Raw genomic sequence first — 20,795 nt, 5'->3', positions numbered from 1 at the left:
TAATTTTGTTTTATAATGCCCTTATTGATAAAATAAAAAGTTAGTAATCTTATATGTATTCCTCATTATTTGTGTACTGTTATGTGAAATACAAAACACTGGGTACTTGTAATATATTCCCATGCCTTTACTGTATAGGCTGCTTAGGCTGCAGGCTGGTGAGTGAAGAAGCGGATTGTCCCAAATTACACAGCTAATTAGTGGTAGAGCTTGGACACATAACTACTGCTTCCTGTCAGGTTTTTTCACTACTTTATAAGATTTGTTACATGAAAGTGAGATCGCCACTTTGCAATTGTTTACTTTCTCTATATTATGAGCTTATAGTATTAAGAGCATACTACAACTTTAAAAACGCTAACATTTACTCTTTAATTGACAGAATTCAAAGGTGAACTTGCCTCCTGATATATCTTTTTAATATATTTAGATAATGTATTAGTTCACTCCATTTTGTACATCTCTAGTTTTACAGTCTTCTCTTTTATTATGAGAGATTATTATGGGCCTGCACACAGACAGTCATTACCATTAATGGGAGCACACTAAGTAGGGATTAAGTGGAATCTAGATTTTGATCCTAAATGGTCTTTGGTTGCAGTACTAGGACTTTGGGACAGAAGTGAGTATCCTGCAGGCCCTGAGGAGTTGGCTGCTTACCAAGGAATTTCAAAAGGAAAGGACTAGGGCTGGAAGATCCGTGGATTGTAGGGCAAGCACCAAAAGAAGAAAGAAGGTCAGGAAGAGCATAGGCAAGAGAGGGCAAGCAAGTGGAGTCAGAATCATGGAGACTGGCAAAGAGAAGTAGGAGATAGCTCGAGTCTGATCCCAGAATGATGGAATCATAGCAAGAAGCCTTGAGACTCTAAGTTGGAGATCTGTCCCTGTGGAACTGGGCTGGAAGACCCTACTCAGCCAGGGTATGAGTCTGGGTAGCTGCAGCAGTAGTAACCAGAATGGCCTCACTGACTAGCCCAGGGGACTTGAGACAGAGCATCCTTGAGGGAATGTGAGGCAGGCAGCAAGGTGCTTCCAGATAGGTTCTTGATTTCTAACAGTAATATTTCTAGATGTTTACCTTGTTTTTCTCTAAGACTGTAATATACCCTCATTCCCCCATCTCCTTTTATAGCTCACTCTTCTATAGAAACTAGTTATTAGAGCAAATAAATGAACAGTGAGCTAATGGCTATTCAGAGCCAACTGAATTAAGTACTCTTCACTTGAAATTCCATCTGCCATTAGGTACTCTCAGCTGATGATGGGCCTTTCTGCATATGCATTCCACCATTGCCCATACCTAATGTAATCACTGAAGAGGTGTCCTCATAATGAAGCATGTCACCCAACCCTCCTCCACCCTTCTCATCCCCACTCTCCCTTGTCTCTCTTGTCATATCCACTCAAGTCCCATCTCCAGTCTCCTTTTTCACCTTTAATGAGAGCCAGCAGATGGAGAAGCAGCCTGAGACTCTTTACGCACTGGGACCCTGAATAGGATTTAGTAATTAGCAACATTCATAAGATGTCGTGGGAGCCGGTTTACAAGACGACCAAACTATCTCCTCAGTGGTTCCAAGGCTCAGAGTGCTGACACCTTTCTAAAGACTTTTGAGAGAACTTAGCATACAAAGTGCTGATGGAGACTTAACATGCACCCCCTACTAGGCTAAGGTACTTTTATATACCTCACTTCATCTCAACCTCACAAAAATCCTAGAAGTGGATTTTTTAAACTTTCTCTTACATAGATAGGGATACAGAGGCTCAAAGAAGTTCAAGTGGCTTGCCCAAGGTCGTAAAGCAAGCTGAACTTCAGAGCTAGGATTGAAATCCAGTTCTATGGAGCCTCAAAGACCAGGCTCTTTCCACTGCCCCCTTGGAGCCCCTAGAAAATACAGTAAATTATCTCATTCTCAAAGAAATAACAGTTCATGGTTATCTTTTGGTTTTATGTTCATGTATGATTCCAAACAATGGGTCATTTCCTGTATTTGGCTTAAAAAGACATATGTTAAATTATTTTGATCTTCATGCTCTATTTTTTGTTCTTTTTGTACTTTGTTGGTGCATATTAGCTTGTTTTACATGAAGTATTTTGACCAGGAGACTTACTTAAAAATTGGCCAGAAGCAGTATTTTAAAGCAAACACCAGCTCTTTGGATGCCCAGGATTTTTGCTGTATTAAAATGAAATTGGAAGATGAGCTGGTTAGCTGGACCATGTAACTGTTGTGAAATCGTTTTTGTTTTGATTAAAGTTATATTACCCGAGGACTTCTATCTACAGCTTATGCAATATTAACTGTTCCCGTTTAATCATAGACTCATGAATACAAACTAGAATAGGGACGGTTAAGGTGAGGCAGGAAGCAAGGGACAGACAGATCCTAATGTGAACTGAGTTTGTAGTTTTCCAAATTCATTTTGGAAAGCTGGGACTCCCTGGATAGAGACATAGGGGATTTCATAATGCATGCAAATAGGAACTTCAGAGGCTGCTGTCCTGTGTTTTTACAAATTACCAATGATGGGAATTACAAATTTTAAAAAGCTCGAAAACTCATTTGGTAGTACAATATCATAACCTGGGTTTTTATTTTATTAGTAATTCTGTGTCAGGGGACTTCTGTGTACCACAAATCAATCATGGGGATAAATGGGGAAGTTTGTTAATGAAAGTACAAATGGAATTAGTTTGGAAGTCGCCATCAGTGTCTGTTGTGGATATTGGTTAACTGGGCCCAGTTATTTAATTTGCAATTAAATTTTCGGTTTTTAAGTTTTACTTTGAGAAAGTGTTTGTCTAGGTGGAATATACCTAGACTAGTGGATTATGATTGCCAGGTATTGTGGGACCACCCTCAGGATGATTTTATGGGAAAAAAATGACTTCTCTTCTTTCACAATCCCTTAGTAATAATATACTCAGAGGTATGCATTGAGCTCCTCTGGATTAACCATGTGATGATCATTATTCTATTAATGTTTTACATTAATCTCCATGTTTTCTATTAGTGATGGCTGCTGCTTATGTCTCTCAATGCCACAATCAGCATGTTTTTGATATCTTGTATTACCCTAACTGCTAAGAAGTATGCTCCGATTAAACCATCCTATGCAATTCATTTATTGTTGCTGCAGTTAATTGAATATTTGATGATTTAAAGGAACTCTGATTATTTCATAAGATACGTATTTATCACCAGGCAGATAATTTGTGCGTGATCTCTGTGGCTACATGGAGTGGCAGCCTGCACTGTTAGATGCAGAGAGGGTAGGCACTTGTGAGGGTTCTCGGTGAACTCACCACCTGCCCGATGTGCACCTCCCTTCCCTGGCCCTCAGAGGACCACATCCGTGCCCAGCACAAGAGGGTCGTCTGGGGCCAGGAGTGAGAGCACAGCCTCCCCTGTGTGTCGTGCAGCTTGCTTTCTGCTCCAGGAGGAGGGGGCGGAGAGGGGGAATGAGAAAGGACGCTGCAGCTCTGAGTGGCTAACTTGGCGCTTTGTGGACTATCTGAATACTCAAGAGTGGATTTAAAGAGAGGAGAAGGTGCCTCCGGAATTAAGCAGCAGCTTGGCAACTCAACGGGCAGCAGTTCTAATCCCAGTGCCACCACTAGTTCTCTTCCTCAGTCTCTGTCTTTCACACCTGTCCGAGTAACTCCTCCAGAATTACTGCAAAGACGTGTGGGTGTCTGTGAGAAAGAGAAAGAGAGTGCAAGAGAATAGAATTTGGGGCTGAGCCCCAGCCTTAGCTCAGCTTTCTTCCAGTGTGCAGAGTGACCCTGGTGCATCTCCGCAGGGGACTCAGTGACTGAAGTGGCCTCAGGTGGCCCCATCACTTCTCAGCCATGTCGAATCCTTGGCCTCTCACTCCCATATGGAGCGAGGACTACAGTGGGGACCTCAACGGCTGGGAGCTTCTGTCTGACATGGCAGTGTCGGTGAACCCGGTAGGTACCCTTTCCCTGGCACTTAAATCAGACCTACTGTTTGGTCTTGTCTGTTTCCCTGTAAATGTTGTTTCCTCAATTTGCGTGGAGTCTTGAAGGCAGAAATGGTGTTGTCTTCAGTGTCTTTAAATCCTCCCTCTTGGCACCATCCTGAGCACAGTGTGAGCTCAATCAGGATTTGTTGTCTAAAGAAATAAATGGGAGAGCTGATGAATAGGCGGACAGGCGAATGAATGCGATCCTATTACCCTTGTCATGACTACCTTACAATGTATGTCCCAGTGGGTTTCTAATTGTTTGTTTTCCTATCCCATCTAGACATTTAACTCTGAGAGAAAGAACCCGAGACTCAGAGTGATTTGTATTACCAACTCTCCATGTTTTGCACTGTACTAGGCACGTAAGAAATATTTGCTGGTTAATTAAAAAACACTTGCAGGAAGCACTTGCGGTTCAAACGTGGTTGTCTTATGGAGAAAACAGCTGTGGGCCTGGGCTAGATGAATTTGTAGAACTAGTGACTTTATGAGAATGTTGGATTTTAGTGTTTTCTAAAGAAAAATATCTAAACACTGAGTGTGAATGCATATTTATTTGACTGCTCTTGCCTTTAGAGTTCTTCTCTGTCTGTCCTGAGTGCTGCCGACTCCAATAGTCAGTCATTATTAAATGTGCTGCAAAGCTTCAGAGTCCACAACTTTTTCTCTTTTGACAGCATTTCCTCCCATAAAGAAGTGGATATTTATATTTCGAAGAGGGGAGATGATATTTTCAGTTGGCAAGAGTGAGTCAAATCTTAGTTTGAAAAGATGAGAAGACAGGACTTAAGAAAAGTAAGGAGAACAACAGGACAAGGGGTAATAACTTAATTCATTGTATTGGGCTTTGCGGATTACAAAGCACAGTCACATCACTTATTTCACAGGAGGCTCACAGGAGCCCTGTGAGATTTAAAAAGGATTGGTATTACTATTATTCTTTCCTTTTCTTTTACATTTGGAAAAACTGGAACTCAGAAAGGTACAGTTATTAAGTCCTGTTCCCAAGTGGTAGGGCCAGGACTCCCTCCCAACCCTTTTGACTCATCAGCAGGTGCTCTTGCTGTGTCTGCATATCACTCATATATTTTCACTTTGATTTAAAAATTAACGCTGATGTGTTTGTGTGGGAAAAGGGGAACAAAGACCTTTTCATGAGACTGGGCCATACATTTTTAGCCTAGGCTGCACACTCTAATACAATGCAACAATGATATTGAAGATTTAAGCCTTTCTTATAATCCTTTGACCTTTGTATTTGGGGAATGTGTTTGTTAGAAGTTCAAGAACTCTCTTGGAAAATACAGTTGCTGGAGCACTGAGCAATGGAATGAGGTTGTATTTGCAGTTGAGAACTGCCAGTTTAGCTGTATAATCATATAAACATGTTAGACTAGCATCTTCCAGTGTATATTCTGCAAACATTCATTTTGTGAAATAGCAGTAGTTATTAATTGAAAAATAAAACAAACAAACAAAAAAAACAACTAAAACTAAAAACCCAAGACTTAAGGGCCAGGGAAGTTGGGAATGTACTTTATTAAAAATTTTAGACAGGTGTCTCACACCTTTTTATTTGCATCATGGATCTCCAAAGAGGGATACAATATGGGTTGCAACATTTCCCATACTTCTTTGGACACAAAACCTTTTATTTTGCATAACTACTGTCCATGGGATGGTCATCTTTTTAGTACTTCCCCACAGCTTATAGTTGTGCATTAACTATGTGATTCTTCATATTCATCTTCCTATTGAGCCTGTAAACTCCATGAGTGAGGAAATTGTGTCTCCTTTTGCTTCCCATTGTAACTCTGCCTAGCACCAAGTGGCACAGTCCTTAACTCTCCAAAATTGTTTGTTGAATGAATGAATGAATTGTGCTACACCAAATCACCAGTGGTTCTCTATCTGAAACCTGTATTTTAGATTCTTTACAAGGTATGCCCAGCCAACTTAAGTCTTTTCTTCTCCTATTTCTTCTACCTAGTATTAGAGTATTATTGTTATTGGGAGGATGGCTGTATAAATTTGTCATCCAAACTGGAGGACATTTTTGAGAGAGAAAGGGAATACTATCAATAATTACACAGATAACAAGTGTAACCTGGGGTTGTACTGGGCCATCTAGAATTGATAGCCCTTCATTATTGGTGACTGTCTCAGGCTGTCTCTCCTATTTGGGATGTTAGGCCTCTTGGAGTGGGGACTTTTACATGTAGAAGGTCTTCAATAAATACTGGTTGTAATGAATGCATGTACAGAAGTGACTATAATTCTGTTTGAAGATTTGCTGTATTGTTTAACTTGTAGTTTTGTCAGGTGAGGAAATCTAGTGCCATATTCTATTCTTCATTTCCCCAAGTATAGTTGAGTCCATATTTCAGTCTGTTGGGGAGTTAATAATTGTCCTTGCAAGAGGCCTGGGCAATGTAGATGTAATGGCAGTGCTCTCTTAGCAGGACTGGGCGTTCATCTTTCAAGGCAGTGAATGAGAGACCCACTGTTCTTACCAGAGCAGGCAGGAAGCAAATGTGATCAGACTGCAATCCTGGAGAGGGTTAAGGTGTGAAGGGGAAATAGGAATGTTTGGGGGATGCCTAAAACCTGCACAGATGACGTGGTGATCAGCAGACATTTTTCTAGATGGTTGCCTGACTCTCAAGTTCCTGATGGTGCACTGTCTTGCAACTGGTATCTTATTTTATTATCTCACTTCTTGCTTTCACTGATTATGAAGCACCTGCAGGAAAGGGCTATGGGCCTGACATGGAATAAACCCTCAGTACCTTTCTGCTAGTGACTTGAATCTTGATTCATTAGGAAGGTGTCACACTGGGAAAAATGGATCATGGGATTCACTGAGTATACTTCTTAGACTTCTTGTAACTGCCAAGGCAAGCATGCAATTTACGCAGGCCGTTATCCTTAGTGTTTTGTAAGCACCTAGTTGGACTCCCAAGTTCAAAAAGAACTCAATTTAATCACAAAGTGTTTTATATAGGCCTCATATTTTTAATGAATAATATACAAAAGTATGTCAGAGGGTCAAAGATGCCTTAAAGATCATGAGATCAAGCTCTCTTTGGATAGATGAGCAAAGAGAAGCCCGAGGGGATGGGGGAGGGGTCAGTGCCTAAAAGCAAATCAGTGACAGAACAAGGAGTCACTTTCTTTCTGCACCATGCACTGCGATCTTACCACTTCATTAAAGTAAAACAAAATTAGTCATTTGCAGAGATATTCTTTTGTATTTAATAGGAAAAAATTGATAGCTAGATTTTCTTGCTTTACAGTTTGTCCTACAGAGTAAACTATTGTACAAGAAGAATAAACAGATTGTGCCTAATGTTTTCTATTTATTTTATTTCAGGTAAGTCTTCCCAGTGATCCAAGCTGTGTTGAAGAAATCTTGCGGGTGAGTTTAAACCTTTATTTTTGTGCCTTTTAATAATGAAGCAATCTATCTGCTTAAGCTGTTTAAAGTAATTACTGTTCTGTTTCAAGGAGTTTCATAATGGGGAATCCTGACATTCTACTTCAAGACCCTTCTGCTTATTCCAGTGGCCTCATTTCTTACCTGTCTTCTTTCCATTTTGTAATCAAGCTAGTTTTCTAATATCACTAAGCTTCTGCCCTATCCATTCCTACATCCTTCTCAGACACTCACCACCTTCTTTAGGAAACTTTCCCTGTTCAAGCACCATACCCTAAACCTTTGCCTTTTACCTTTCTGGGACCTCAACTCAATCTCACTGCTGCCGCCCACTACGTGGAACATGGTTATCAACATTGATTGTGGCCTATAATGAGGGGAAGAGATGTGGGAGTGGGAGAGGAGGAGAAGATGAGAGACTTGAAAATGATGGCATGTTGTGGGAAGTGTTACTTATGGAAGTGAGTGTATGTGTGTGAATGCCTTGGGGGCAGAACAAAGTTGAAAGAGTGGCTATAATCTCTCCTGAAGTAAACAATTAAACCAAAAGAAGAAACCAAATTTAAGTGAGAAAAACATATCTGTCTACTGTCTCTGGCCATTGGCATCAGAAGGCAGTATGGAATCTCAAGAATAGGAATCATGGTAATGAGCTGCTGTACCGGCTCTACCATTTGTCACTTCTATGACCTTGGACAGATTACTTTATCTCTCTGAATTTCCTTTCCTTGTCTGTAAAAGAGGACAATAATACCTGCCCTAACTCCCTTATAGGCTACCAAGTGGTATATAAATCCTTGTTATTGTAATAAATGATGACCAGTGTAGTCATATAAAAACCATGAAGGCTTTCTATCTGGGAAAGAAAATAATCTGTGTGCCAGTGAAAATTCTGCATTCCCTTTCCTCAGTTACCAAAGTCACTCCAACTCCCTCTTCATCCCCCTCTCCCAGTAAATGCCTTCTCAGCAGCCCAGTGTTTGAAGCAAGCCCTGAGAAAATGCAGCCAAAGGAATAGTCAAGAGCCAAAAGCTGTTTACCATTGAATTGGCTTGCCACCCAGAGTATACCTGATGTGCACATTCGTGCACCTGTTTCAGCCCAAGAACATTGTTCTTGACTATTAAAGAGATGAGTCAGTCATATCACTTTGATCAGTGATAAGACTATATGGATTAGGGCAGGGGTTCCCAATCCCAAGGCAATGGACTGGTACCATGTGTTCCTCATGAGAATGTAATGCCTTGATGATCTCAGGTGGAACAGTTTCATCCAAAACCATCTCCCCACCCCTACTCCCACTCCCTACCCCCTCATCTGTGGAAAAATTGTCTTCCATGAAACCAGTGCCTGGTGCTAAAAATGCTAGGGACTGCTGGATTAGGGCTATGCTGACTACTTTGGTAAGATAAGAACCCAGCAACCCCTCAGTCATCTGTCTCAGTCATCTATCTCAGGGGCCCGACGTTTTGGGTGGAGACGAGGCAGCTGTTATGAGTGCCACAAAAGGAATGCACACTGGGAACTCAGCTGCTTGCTCCTTTCCCATTGGGAAAATACATTCAATCCTTGCTCACTTGTCAACAGCCTTCCTTAACAGAAGGTAGTAACATTGAAAGAAATGTCTTACTCTGCTCTACATAGTAACCTTGTTATTCCTTTCTTCTCTGAGTCACAAGCATAAATAAACTCAGTGGCCTTTTTCTTAACTCCCAAAGGAATGCCAGACATACCTCAAAATCTCTACCTAATTTGTCACAATTGAAATTACCTACTTGAAAGCAACCCAGCCCTGGTGCCTAGGTGGTTGGTTATGTGACTAAATGCAGGAAGGAGGGTGAACACCTGGCAGAGGCTGGCAACACCAGTCTCCTAAAGGAGCCACTTAGAGAAACAACAGAATTTCACTTACACATGGAAAGAAAAGAAGCAGGTTTCCTTAATAGGCTCACAAAAGATAACATGCTTTGAGAAAGTTACAAGAGTCCTTCTGTTATTCTTGAAAGAGAATCTAGAGAAATGTCTCTTTTTTTGAAGGGCTATAGATTGTATAGAATTCTTTTTTTTTTTTTTCCAACAACGCTGTTAATGAGTGGGCTTTCTTTTATTAAAGAATGAATGTTTCATTCCCCATGCTTCAAATAAAAATAAGCTTTCTGAAATTTGCGTCCCCAATTTTATGACTAATTGTTAAATTTTTATAGACCACCTTGCTTGTCACAATAGAGCATGCTTGTTGGGCTTTTTGTCTTAATTACACATTCGTGTTCCTTTTGGTTCGAGGGCCTTAGAGGCCTGTGGCGGGTTCCACAGTAAATTTGTCACCTCATTCCCCATAAACCCCCTTCTTAGGGAAAAGTACATTTTCTCTTTCTCCCTACCTCTCCTGGCCATGTTCACTGCTTTTCAAACTAAGCAGAGGCCCAAACAAGGTCATCTCTCCTCACTGAGGGGAGCTATGCAGAGGAAGGAGCACCAGCCCCAGAGTGGAGGAGCTGGCTTCCGGTTGCTCATGAGATTCCCTTATTTCCTAGCTGTGTTGCTTTTCAGTGTCTTCATCTAGAAGCATGAGCTAGTTATTACCCCCTCCATCTCTCTACTCACCTCCAATGAAGGAAAATTTAAATTATGCACATTGTTTGCATCTGCACCATGAAAATCTGAGTCCATTTGCTCTCCCATCTTTCCCACTTCCCTGATCCCCCTTTTTTCCCTCCACCACCTGGCAAGCAAACATATGCAAACCCACTTCATCTCACATGGAGACAGACTTCTTTTATTAACCAAATGCAACACAACCAGCCTTTCCCCACTCTCAGCCCCTCAGTCCTCCAGGCTATGGAAATGCTTTCACCTTATGTGTTTTGTTATGGCCCCCTTTGTCAAAATGCTGTCCAAATTCAAGCCAGTTGGTTTCTCTTGAAAGCCCCTCTCACCATTCGTCTGACAATGTTCTCAGCACCCCTTCAGACCAGCGGGTCCACTTTTCTTTCTTTGCCCCCCTGGGCAAAGTGCTATAATATGCCGGAGCCCACCTTGTCTCGTCTTCCAGCAATTTTCTTCTTGCCCTCATGCCCTTGCAGATGCAATCAGATTACAACAGGCTAACTTGACCTGATGTGTCAACCTTATTTTCCTATAGCAGGTGACGGCTTTTCAAAGCACTTGAATCTCATTGTCTTATTTGATCATAAGGAATAAGGTAGTTTCTTATTATTTCATGAAATCGAGGTCCAGAGAGGTTAAATGACCTGCAATCCAGGGTGGGGCTGGTATGTGGCGGAAGTAAAATAGTATCTGGCCTTTGTTTTCTAAATCTAGTGATCTTTGCACTACACCCAACTCTCAATCACCCTGTCACAAATCTAGAGTGAGAATCTCTGAATATTAAACAAAATTGCTTTAGACAGTAGCTGACATTTCCAGCAACTTTAAGAATACCAGCAAACCAATATAATTTGAACAGATCTTAGAAATTAATTCTGCCTTTTTGTCATTCTTTAATATTTTTTAATCTAATTTCAAATAATAATAAAACAATAGCAAATTTGCTTCTAATAATAAAAGAACTGATAATAGTAATGTGTGGTCTATTGCATGCCAGGCACAGTTCGTAAGCACATTATGTCTTTGAACCTTCACAACAACCCTCAAAAACTGTTATTAGTCATGCTTTACAGAATGGTAAAGAGTGAAAGTCAGAGAGGTGAAGTAATTTGCCTCAGGTCACAGTTCTCCAAATCTCTGACAAGAGTCATGCTATATGTTCTTCGGGTCCTGTTGGCTTATCTGAATCCATTCTTACTTAGCAGCCTCCAGTCTGCTTTATGATTAACATTATGGTGGATTCAACCAGCAATTCATTTCAGCTTCTGTTGTTTCCTCAATTTGTACAAATTCAGTTATGCCAGAATAATTTAAGTAGTTTTTTGAACAAACTAGAATTCATTGGCCTACAACACCTTTACACCAAACTGATCTTCTCCCACGAAATGAGCTGTACAAATTCAGATGTCTTTGCTCCTTTTCAAGCATATTATTGCTTATTATGAATTTTACAAATCAGAAACTTAAAAGCAGCAATCTGTGCAATGCATCCCAGCTTTTACACTTGCTTCCATCAGCATGCTATTTACTCTTTAGAGTCAAGCTACTCTCATGTGTAAATGGAAATAAAAAATAATAACAACTCTGGCCACAGTGATGGCATTTTGCAGTAACATTCATCGATCATGTGAGGGATTCCTAGGCAGCTCATCTGTAGTAATATGGGCACCAGCAGCAGCTTCTTTTCTGAGCTCTGTGGGGTTTTATGGATCCTAGAGTAATCATTTCTGGAAGAGTTAAGCCAAGGAGAGCAGCATGCTCTAAATGCTACTAGCTAAGGATGGATGCTCAATGATTATTTGTTCTGCAGTAGTATGATTTATTTGTTCATAGAAAGAATTTACTTTAAAAAATCAACAAACTATCAAATCCTTTCTGGAATCAAAAATGCAGATAGAGCATTTCTTTTAGATTTGATGCTGAACAGATTGTCTCTCCTAGCAAAGTACCTTCTGTAGTTGATAATTTCATAGGCAAACATCTGTAAGGGTAATTCAGTGTTTATGAGGGATGCTGAATTTGCTAGCTAGGATTTAGGGAACTTGATTTGATAAACTGTATCTTCTTACAGATTTCTTCCTGCCATAGGGATCAGGTTGGTAGACACCTACTTGGCCACCTCTTTTTGAGTACAGTATGATCTGTGTTTACAGCATTCTAAATTATGGCAATTCTACTTATTAGGCTTGTGTTTTAGTTAAAAGTTTTAGCATGGAAAAATTTACCAAATATTTACAGGGCAGTGCTTGTTATTTTATTTTTATTTTTTAACAGGGAAATAAATGAAAAAACCCATCTTGCAAGTAAGAAAAAAATAGATCAGGGAACAAAACTGGACAGACAATTATGTCTGAAAGGAAATTTGATTATATTGTCATGACTATGCAGCATAATCAAGCACTTTTCAGTAGAATTTCTTTTATAAATTTAACCAATAATTAGGCAATTGATTTTATATCCTGTCAATACATTAATGTATAAATAATGTTCAACTTGGATTCATGCAAACGATTTTCTATATAGCTGTCTTAAATAAGAATCATTCTGGAATATTTCAGAAAACATGTATCTTATTTGGATGTGGACTTTTAAAATTACAATTTCTTGAAATAGTAATATAGTGTTCCACCCAGGAAAGACAATTCCTAAATACAATTTAGACTATAATTAATGTTAACATTGATGGAGTCAAATAAATGAACTAATGATTGTGCCCTTTGCTAATCTGATGACTAGTTCTTACCTAATGGCACTGGGAAATATGTAAATTTGTCAGCAGGTGAAAATGCCCTTGACTGGGTAAATAATGTGCAGTAGTACCTTTTCTGAAGCTAATTCAAAGCACTAATGGACTTAATACGTAGCATGCATATGTGAGGTGAGCTATTCATGGAACCAAATTAGCTCATAAGAGATATTATCCATTATATGCCTCCTAATAATCATTTCCTCTTTTGTCAAACACAAACCAACCCAGAAGAAAGATGCTTAATTTAATTATAACATCTGTTATGTGAACAATGCAGGTAAGCCATCCAGTGTGCTTCCAAATGCACTTAGAACCTGTCAAGCAGTTTAAATATTTTTATGTGGAATCTAGGGGTTCGCAGCTAGTATATGAGGTGAATTTTAAATGATTTTACAGACGTCATTGGGAAAGTGAGTAATATGAGTAATGAGGTGACTGGGCCAGTGAATCATGGGAACCTGTCAAACATGGGGAGATGTCAGGGAAGAGATGATGTCAAATAGCAGTAACTTAGCAACCCAGCATTTAGCTGTCCAGAGAATGAGCAAGAGTAGCCCCTTTAAAATAGCTGAGTAAATATATCAGTTCCTATATATCTTAGGTATGCTATAAAAATAAGTCTGTTCTCTGTCAACCTGTTTCTTTTTGGGAATATGGTGATTTATGATTTTCTATTGAATTGGATGAAAGCAGGTGAGAATTTAGGCCATATGTAGAATTTACACCTGCTTTCTGTATCTTGGGTGTATGGAGAGAGTAATGAAACAACGCATTGGTTTGCCAAAAAGCATTCTAAGCTTCTCTGAAAGAAGTAATAGCTTCCAACTGTTGTCTGAGAACGAGAATTTTTGTCCTAGCTTTGCTAGTGGGATTGGGCTGGGGGAAGGAGAAGTAATGCAAGGAAGTTAACCATTCCACCTGCATCTGTGTAAAGGTGAAACTCATGTCTCTGCAAAACACCTTGGGGAAGTAGCCTCTTGGAATCAATTTGGTAGGCATCTCCCAGTTTTGAAATGAAAGAAAGAAGGAAAGAATAAAACAAGGCTGGTCCCTTCTCTGATTTGTCACCAGAAGCATTCAGGAGAATGAGAAAAATAAATTTAAACTCCATAATTGATGTAAACAAAGGGTATCCATAAGCCTGACTCACAATTTATTTTGTGAAGGTCAAACAGGGAAGAAGCCAATAAGTGATTCCCATGGTCTTGGATTTTTGGCATGGCTGATGAAAGAAACACTGATTTTCAGAATAAGTGGAACATGGTGAAAAGCAAAAACAATATTAGAATAATAAGAATGGATATTAAAGTTGGAGATTAGAGCTTCCATGGACCAAGTTTGGGACACAGTCTTGAGAAGTAGGGAAGGCAGGACTGAATGAGAAATTACATAAATGATCCATATTTGTAGAAGGCACTTTGTTAGTGAGGCAAGGTGGATAAATGAAATGCTGCTTTTCTAGTAGCCTGCAGGGCTGATGTCTGTTGATAACAGAGAAGTAAAGGCTGAACACATTTGGGCACACAGCCTTATATTCCAAAGAGAATTCCTGCTGGTCTGGAATTCAGCCACAGCCCTGACTGGTCCTGGAAGAACTCTTGACATGAAAAAAAAAAAAAGTAATAAAAAAAGAATCACCACAAGATCTATGTAAAAAAGAAATACACAAAAAGCATGTGAGAAAAGTGTACCAGAAAAACACATTGTTATGGAAAAATCAAAGCTGTGACCAACATAGTGGCATGAATTTGTTAAAACCATGAAGCAATTTTATCTCAAAAGACAAGAACAAAATCAATGATACTATTAAAGATGCTGTTTAACTTAAAGATGCTATTAAAAAGTAGATAAATCAAGAGGTGTGAATTAATGAATTATGAACAGAAAATCATTATAATTAATTAATTCAAGATCCTTTTCCCAAATAAAACAATACTACAATAAAATAGATACTTGATTACTTATCATCAAGAAGAAAAGGAAAACACCAATACATAAAACAAGAACTATTAAACAGAAATAATCTCAGATACAGAGGAAACTAAGAGAATAATGAGTAGCAATTTTCTCAGCTCTGTACAAATAAATATAAACAGGTGGATGAAATGGATGGTTTTTCTAGTGAAATGTAATTGGCAGAGATTAACTCCAGAAAAGACAGAAAATCTAAACAGGCTTATCGCCATCAATAAAATGAAGACTCTCCCCACCCCTTAACAAAAGCGTCACTCCCAGATGGGATTTCATGAAGAAATTAAACTAAACTTTCACAAAATATCACAGTATAACTTTTACACAACATAGAACAAAAAGAAAAAATTGCAAGGTACTTTTTAGAAAAGCCAACCTAGCTCTTGTTTTGATACTAAAATCTGACAAAAATAGAACACAAAAAAGAAAATTACATAATAATATCATTTATGATTATTGTTGCAAAGCCCCTTAATGAAATACCAACAAACAGAATCAGACAGCACTTTAAAGGATATACAACATCACCAAGTGGGTTTTATTCCAGGAGTATGAAACTGGTTCAGTATTACAAAATCCATTTGTATAATGCCTTTTGCTAATAGAATAAAAAAAGAAAAATTACACAGTCATCTTCATATAGATGATAAAAGACACTTGACAAAACTGAACACACATTCTTGATAAAATAGAAATAAGTGGAAACATCTTTAATGTGATAACATATATCCACCTTAACCCAAAGGCTAGTATCACATTTCATGGAGAAACTCTCAAAGCATTCTTATTATAGTCAAGAAAAAGACTAGATGTTCTTTATACCACTATCATTTTATATTTTTCTGGAGGTTAGCCAAGACAATTAAATATGTAAAGAATAAGAGGCATTAAAGTGAGAGATAATGCTTAAAATGGTTATTATTTGTACATTATACATATATTGTTTTCCTGGAAACCAGAAGCAAATTAACTAAAAACACTATTATGAATAATACACAAATTCAGCAAAGCTGCTGTGTGCAAAATAAATGTATGGCAATAAATAGTCTTTACATATAAAGCAACCAACTATAAGATGTAATGGGCAAAAAAAAATCCATTTACACCTTATGAATTGATGTAACAAGAAATGTGTCAGAGCTATATAAACAAACTGAGTCACTATGAGAGATGCCAAAGAATACTTAAATAGAAAGGCACACAATTCCTGAATAGGAAGACAATATCACAGACGTTTATGTTATCCCTAAGTTAATCTTGGATCCTTACCTCAAGCCATACAAAAACATTATTTCTAGATGTATTAAAGATTAAAAACAAAAACATAAAATGTTAGAGATGTATATGGGAGATTTTAATTCACTTTTCATTATCGGGTCAAGTCTCAGAATTAGATGGCGGGGATAAGAAGCAGTCGGGGGAAAGTTCAGAGGTTAGAGGAGATTGGAGAATGAAAGAGTAATTGAAAGAGAGAGAAGTCTCTCACTCTAATGGAGTATAGTTAAGATTATGAGGCAACATCAAGGCTCCAGGTAATATTGAAGATATTATATTTATACAGGTTCCAATCTGTAGATTGCATAATTTCCTCCAGCAGTGCTTATTTCATTACCCAGAGACCACTGGCTAATGGGTCGATGACAGCCTGGAGGCCTTAGAGAAGTTGAAAATTGCCCCAAATCATATATTCATATGGTTATGAAGCAGTTGACACAGAATTGGAACTCATGTTGGCCTGAATCCAAAGTACACACTAATAGTGTTACCACTTACCTAGCATTTTTTTGTACCTGGTACTGTTAGAAGAATTTCACATATAGCAACTCATATAATCACTGTATCAATGCCAAGAAGGAAGTACTATTATCATCCCCTTGTTAGATAATGACGTGGAAGTACTCTGAGCTTAAGTGACTTTCTAAGTTCGACAGCTAACCAGTGGCAGAGCCAAAATTTCAAACCAGGCAGTTTTTGGTGATTATGAATAATGTGGGTATTAATAATTGTGTAATTGTGTACAGATTTTTGCATGAACACATGTTTTCATTTATCTTTGGAATATACCTAGGAGAGGGATTGTGGAGTCATACGCTTAGAGTATGTTTAAATTTATAAAAACCATACTAAATTGCTTTTAGAGTGGCTGTACCATTTTGCATTTACACCAGCCAAGTATGAAAGACCACTTACTCAGCATGTACCTACTTCCCATTTGTATATCTTTTTTGATGAAGTGTCTGTTCAAATCATTTACTCATTTACTAAATCAAGTTGTCTGTTACCTCATAAATGAATCTCGAGAGTTTTTATTATTTCTGGACATAAGTCATTTGTCAGATATGTGATTTGCAAATATTTTCTCTCGGGCTGTGGCTTGTCTTTTCATTCTCTTGGTGATATCCTTCTAGGAACAAAATTTCTTAATTTTGATGAAATCCAATTTATCTTTGTTTCATGTTATGGATTATTATTTTGTTGTCAAGTCTAAGAACTTTTGGGTTAATTCAAGGTCAAAAACATTATATCGCATGTTTTATTCTAAGAGTTTTATTTAAGTCTTCATTTTGGATTAATTTTGATATGTGATGTGAGGTATAGGTTGAGATTTACATTGTTCATTGTGTTCCAGCACCATTTATTGAAAAGATTGTATTTAATCTTTCTCCATTGAATTGCTTTTGCATTTTTGTAAAAAGTCAATTGACCATATTTGTGTGGGTCTATTTCTGGACTCTCCAGTCTCTTCTACTTGTCTATGTCCTTGACCTTTCACCAATACGATAATGTCTTAATTTCTGTAGATACTGTAAGTCTGAAAATAACATAATGTGAGTCTTCCAACTTTGTTCTTTTCCTAAAACAGTTTAGCTATTCTAGTTCCTTTTCCTTTCCATATGAATTTTGGATATATCATTTATGTTTATAAAGAATTCTGCTTGAATGTTGGTTAGTATTGCCTTACATCTATAAATCAATTTTGAGGGAATTAACATCTTTACTGTGTTGCATCTTTCATCTCATGGATTGGTCAATGTGCCTCTCTATTTATTTAGGTTGGCTACTCTATTTTTAGGGGGACACTGGTAATCTGTAATTCCACTTTAGAGAATTCATGCTATGAGAAAAATCCAAGCTCCTAGAAAAACTATGTGAACAAAATTATTCATTACATGATTCTTTGTAATAGCAAAAAATGCTACTATATATCTAACAATAGGAGAATAGTTAAGCAAACTCAAATTTATACATTCAAAATCATAATCAACCATTAAAAAGATGGCTTTGCTGATGATGTACAACATGAGGAAAAACTATGAGATAATGTTAAGTGAAATAACCAGAATATAATATTTTATGTTCTTAAGTATTATATCTCTATAAAAATATGACTAAAAAGAAACTGAAGGAAAATATTTTGAAATGATAGTTCTTATTTTGTTAGAGTTAGAATTATGGGTGAGTTTCTTCTTTTTATATTTTCTCAATTTTTATAATTTATATTACTTTCATAAAAATATTTAAGAAGCAATTTACTCATGTAACAAACATGCATGTTTACTCCCTGAACTTAAATAAAAATGAAAAAGCAATTTAAGAGGTATATTGCTGAACTAAAATGCACTTAGCAAAGAGTATCCAGGATAGTGGGTAGTTTCCAAACTAGAATGTCTAAAGAGATAAGCAGTAGAAAATTGAACTAGAAGAGGGAGCAAGCTGTGGCTGCCTGAGAGACTACCCTGTGGAAGAAAGAGGCTCAGAGGGTGCATTTGGGATAGAAGGCCTCAAATGGTGGAATCCAACTTTTGAGGGGCACTTATAGAGGGATAAGTATCAGGGCAATAAAAGCAAGAATGTTCTGGGGTTTAGGGCATCGTGGTTAAGAGAGTAGAGCTCGACTCTTCTCACTTGCTGAATGTTTTTGGGTAAATTAACATTTTTGTACCTCATTTACAAAAGTGTGATAATATGTCCTAATTCTCAGAATTATAGGGACAATTAAATTACATGATGCATATGAAACCTCTAGAATAGTGCTTGGAGCACTCAATTAGATCCTTCCTTTCTCCCCTGTTCTAATTGGTAGATCTGTCCAAGGATAGAAGGAGGTGAGGTCTTTGTCACTGAAAGTGTTCAAATAGAGGCACTGTGCTCCCCCAGTACCTAGAGGATAAACTTCCAAACCCAGATCTTGGCAGTCAGAGTCCTTCCTTTATGTCACCACCCATGCCTACCTCACGAATTGCCAGTTCTTCCAACTGTGTGCCCTTTTCCACATCCATTGCAGACTTCTCCCCCTTTATCAGATGTGCCATCTCCTCCTCTGCCTCTGTGTGTTGCCTCCTCCCTCTGCCTGCGATCTCATCCACTCCTGTCTTTGTCTGGTGACCTCCTATTTACACCATGTAAGATCCACCACAGAGACCATAGATATTAATGAATTAATTTCTCTATCTGTCTTCTAGGTCCCCATAGCAATTTTTATATACCTACACTTGCCTTTGTATGTGTGTATGTTGGGGAGTTGCCTCTTGTGGCAGAATGTGAGGTCCATTAGGGCATAGTCTGTGTGAAAATCCTTACTCTGTCTCTTTGGCCAATTACAGAAAACACCCCCACATACATGCACACAAAGGTGACAAGTGTAGGTACATAAAAAGTGCATAGATTAAATGCAGTGTGTTTATTAAATGACTTAAATTTGTAGAGGAGTGGTTAGAGAAAATGACCTCATAGTGTTATTTCCACCCAAGGTATAATAATGATTTGATTTTCCATGAAAATATTACAAGTTAATAAGCAGATAATAGTGCTTACTGAGTAGAATAATTATACAAATATTAGGCATTTTAATGACTCCATTTCTTATTTCTCCAAATGATATATTATCACCATTGTGTGCTTTTTCCATTGCCAATTTCTTTTTAAGAAGGGCAAACTGCCAAATGCAACTCCAATCATTTAGATGTGTCTGGATTCTTGGAAACTTGACTACCCTGTGTTCTCCTACAAATGGACCTTGAGAGCTTCCTTGGAGGTTGTAGCAGGGAAGCCCAGCTGCTCCTATACCTTTGACCTAAGAAGGGTTCTTCTCTATAGAGAAGCAGTGGTAGGAGGAAGAAATGACACCCATCTAACCAGCCAGATCAATTGAATCAATCCTGACGTTCAGTGGGGTAACAGATGTCGCATCCAGATAGTCATCACATCCTCAATTGACAATTATTATTTAATATATATATATATAGTCTATTTTTAATATTGTTCCTCAAAATACAATAATGCTGGCATTATCAATTTAAACAAGGTACTGAATAAAGGCAGGGCCCCATATGCTACTACAATGGGAGAGATTTTCAAATCTGTCAAATAATGTTTTGGCACCATTCACTGTGCTTATTATCACTGTGATCACAAGAAAAGAGCTTCCACAAGATGTGTTTTCTTCTCTAGAGTGATTCCTCCAGGGTGTGTGTGTGTGTGTGTGTGTGTGTGTGTGTGTGTGTGTGTGTGTATGTGTGGCTGATAACCTGTATGTTGCTTCCATTAAACACTCCTTTCCCCAAAGCCCCTTCATTATTGGAATGAACACACTAACACGAACAGACTCATCCTGCTCTTTTCTCGGCAACATGTTAACTGGAAATTGCAGAATCATAAAATAAATAACTAAGGCCAATCTAAAGCTAAGGTGTAAAAACAGCATCCTGGCTGTCTGGGCCTCTGATTATTTTCTATTCAACTCCCTTACTACTTCTCAGGACCTGTTGGGTTTAGAGGACACCTGAAAAACTAGTCCATACTCCAACTTTGCAGCCTCCTCGCTGCTCTTTAATCCTGGAGCCCCCAGCACATCCTCACACCCCTAGTGCTTTTGATGCAAAAGTGAATGGCAGGTCTGACACCTGGAGAATCCACCTCGATATTGTTAGAGCCTGGTCTGCTTCTGTCCTGTGTTACAGAGTGGAGACCATGCAGCATTGGCCTTTGAAAGAACTGGGATTAAGATGAAAACAATGTGCCAGTGACATTGGACTG

At 38.3% G+C, this 20,795-nt stretch overlaps 1 protein-coding gene across 10 annotated transcripts in view; it reads left to right on the top strand.

The window, feature by feature from the left end:
* Nucleotides 1–20,795, top strand: part of LOC105485067 (ALF transcription elongation factor 2) — a 613,671-nt gene that overhangs the window by 418,088 nt on the left and 174,788 nt on the right. For all 10 annotated transcript variants that reach the window (XM_071088433.1, XM_011747250.3, XM_011747249.3 and 7 more), the window contains one exon: nt 7,370–7,414. In XM_071088433.1, the coding sequence (XP_070944534.1) occupies nt 7,370–7,414 (45 nt within the window). The remainder of the gene's footprint in view (nt 1–7,369; nt 7,415–20,795) is intronic.

This window comes from Macaca nemestrina, chromosome X (assembly GCF_043159975.1).
Source record: "Macaca nemestrina isolate mMacNem1 chromosome X, mMacNem.hap1, whole genome shotgun sequence".
Taxonomy (NCBI): domain Eukaryota; kingdom Metazoa; phylum Chordata; class Mammalia; order Primates; family Cercopithecidae; genus Macaca; species Macaca nemestrina.
Note: the sequence above shows the minus strand (reverse complement) of the source record. Positions and strands in the feature narration are given on the sequence as shown.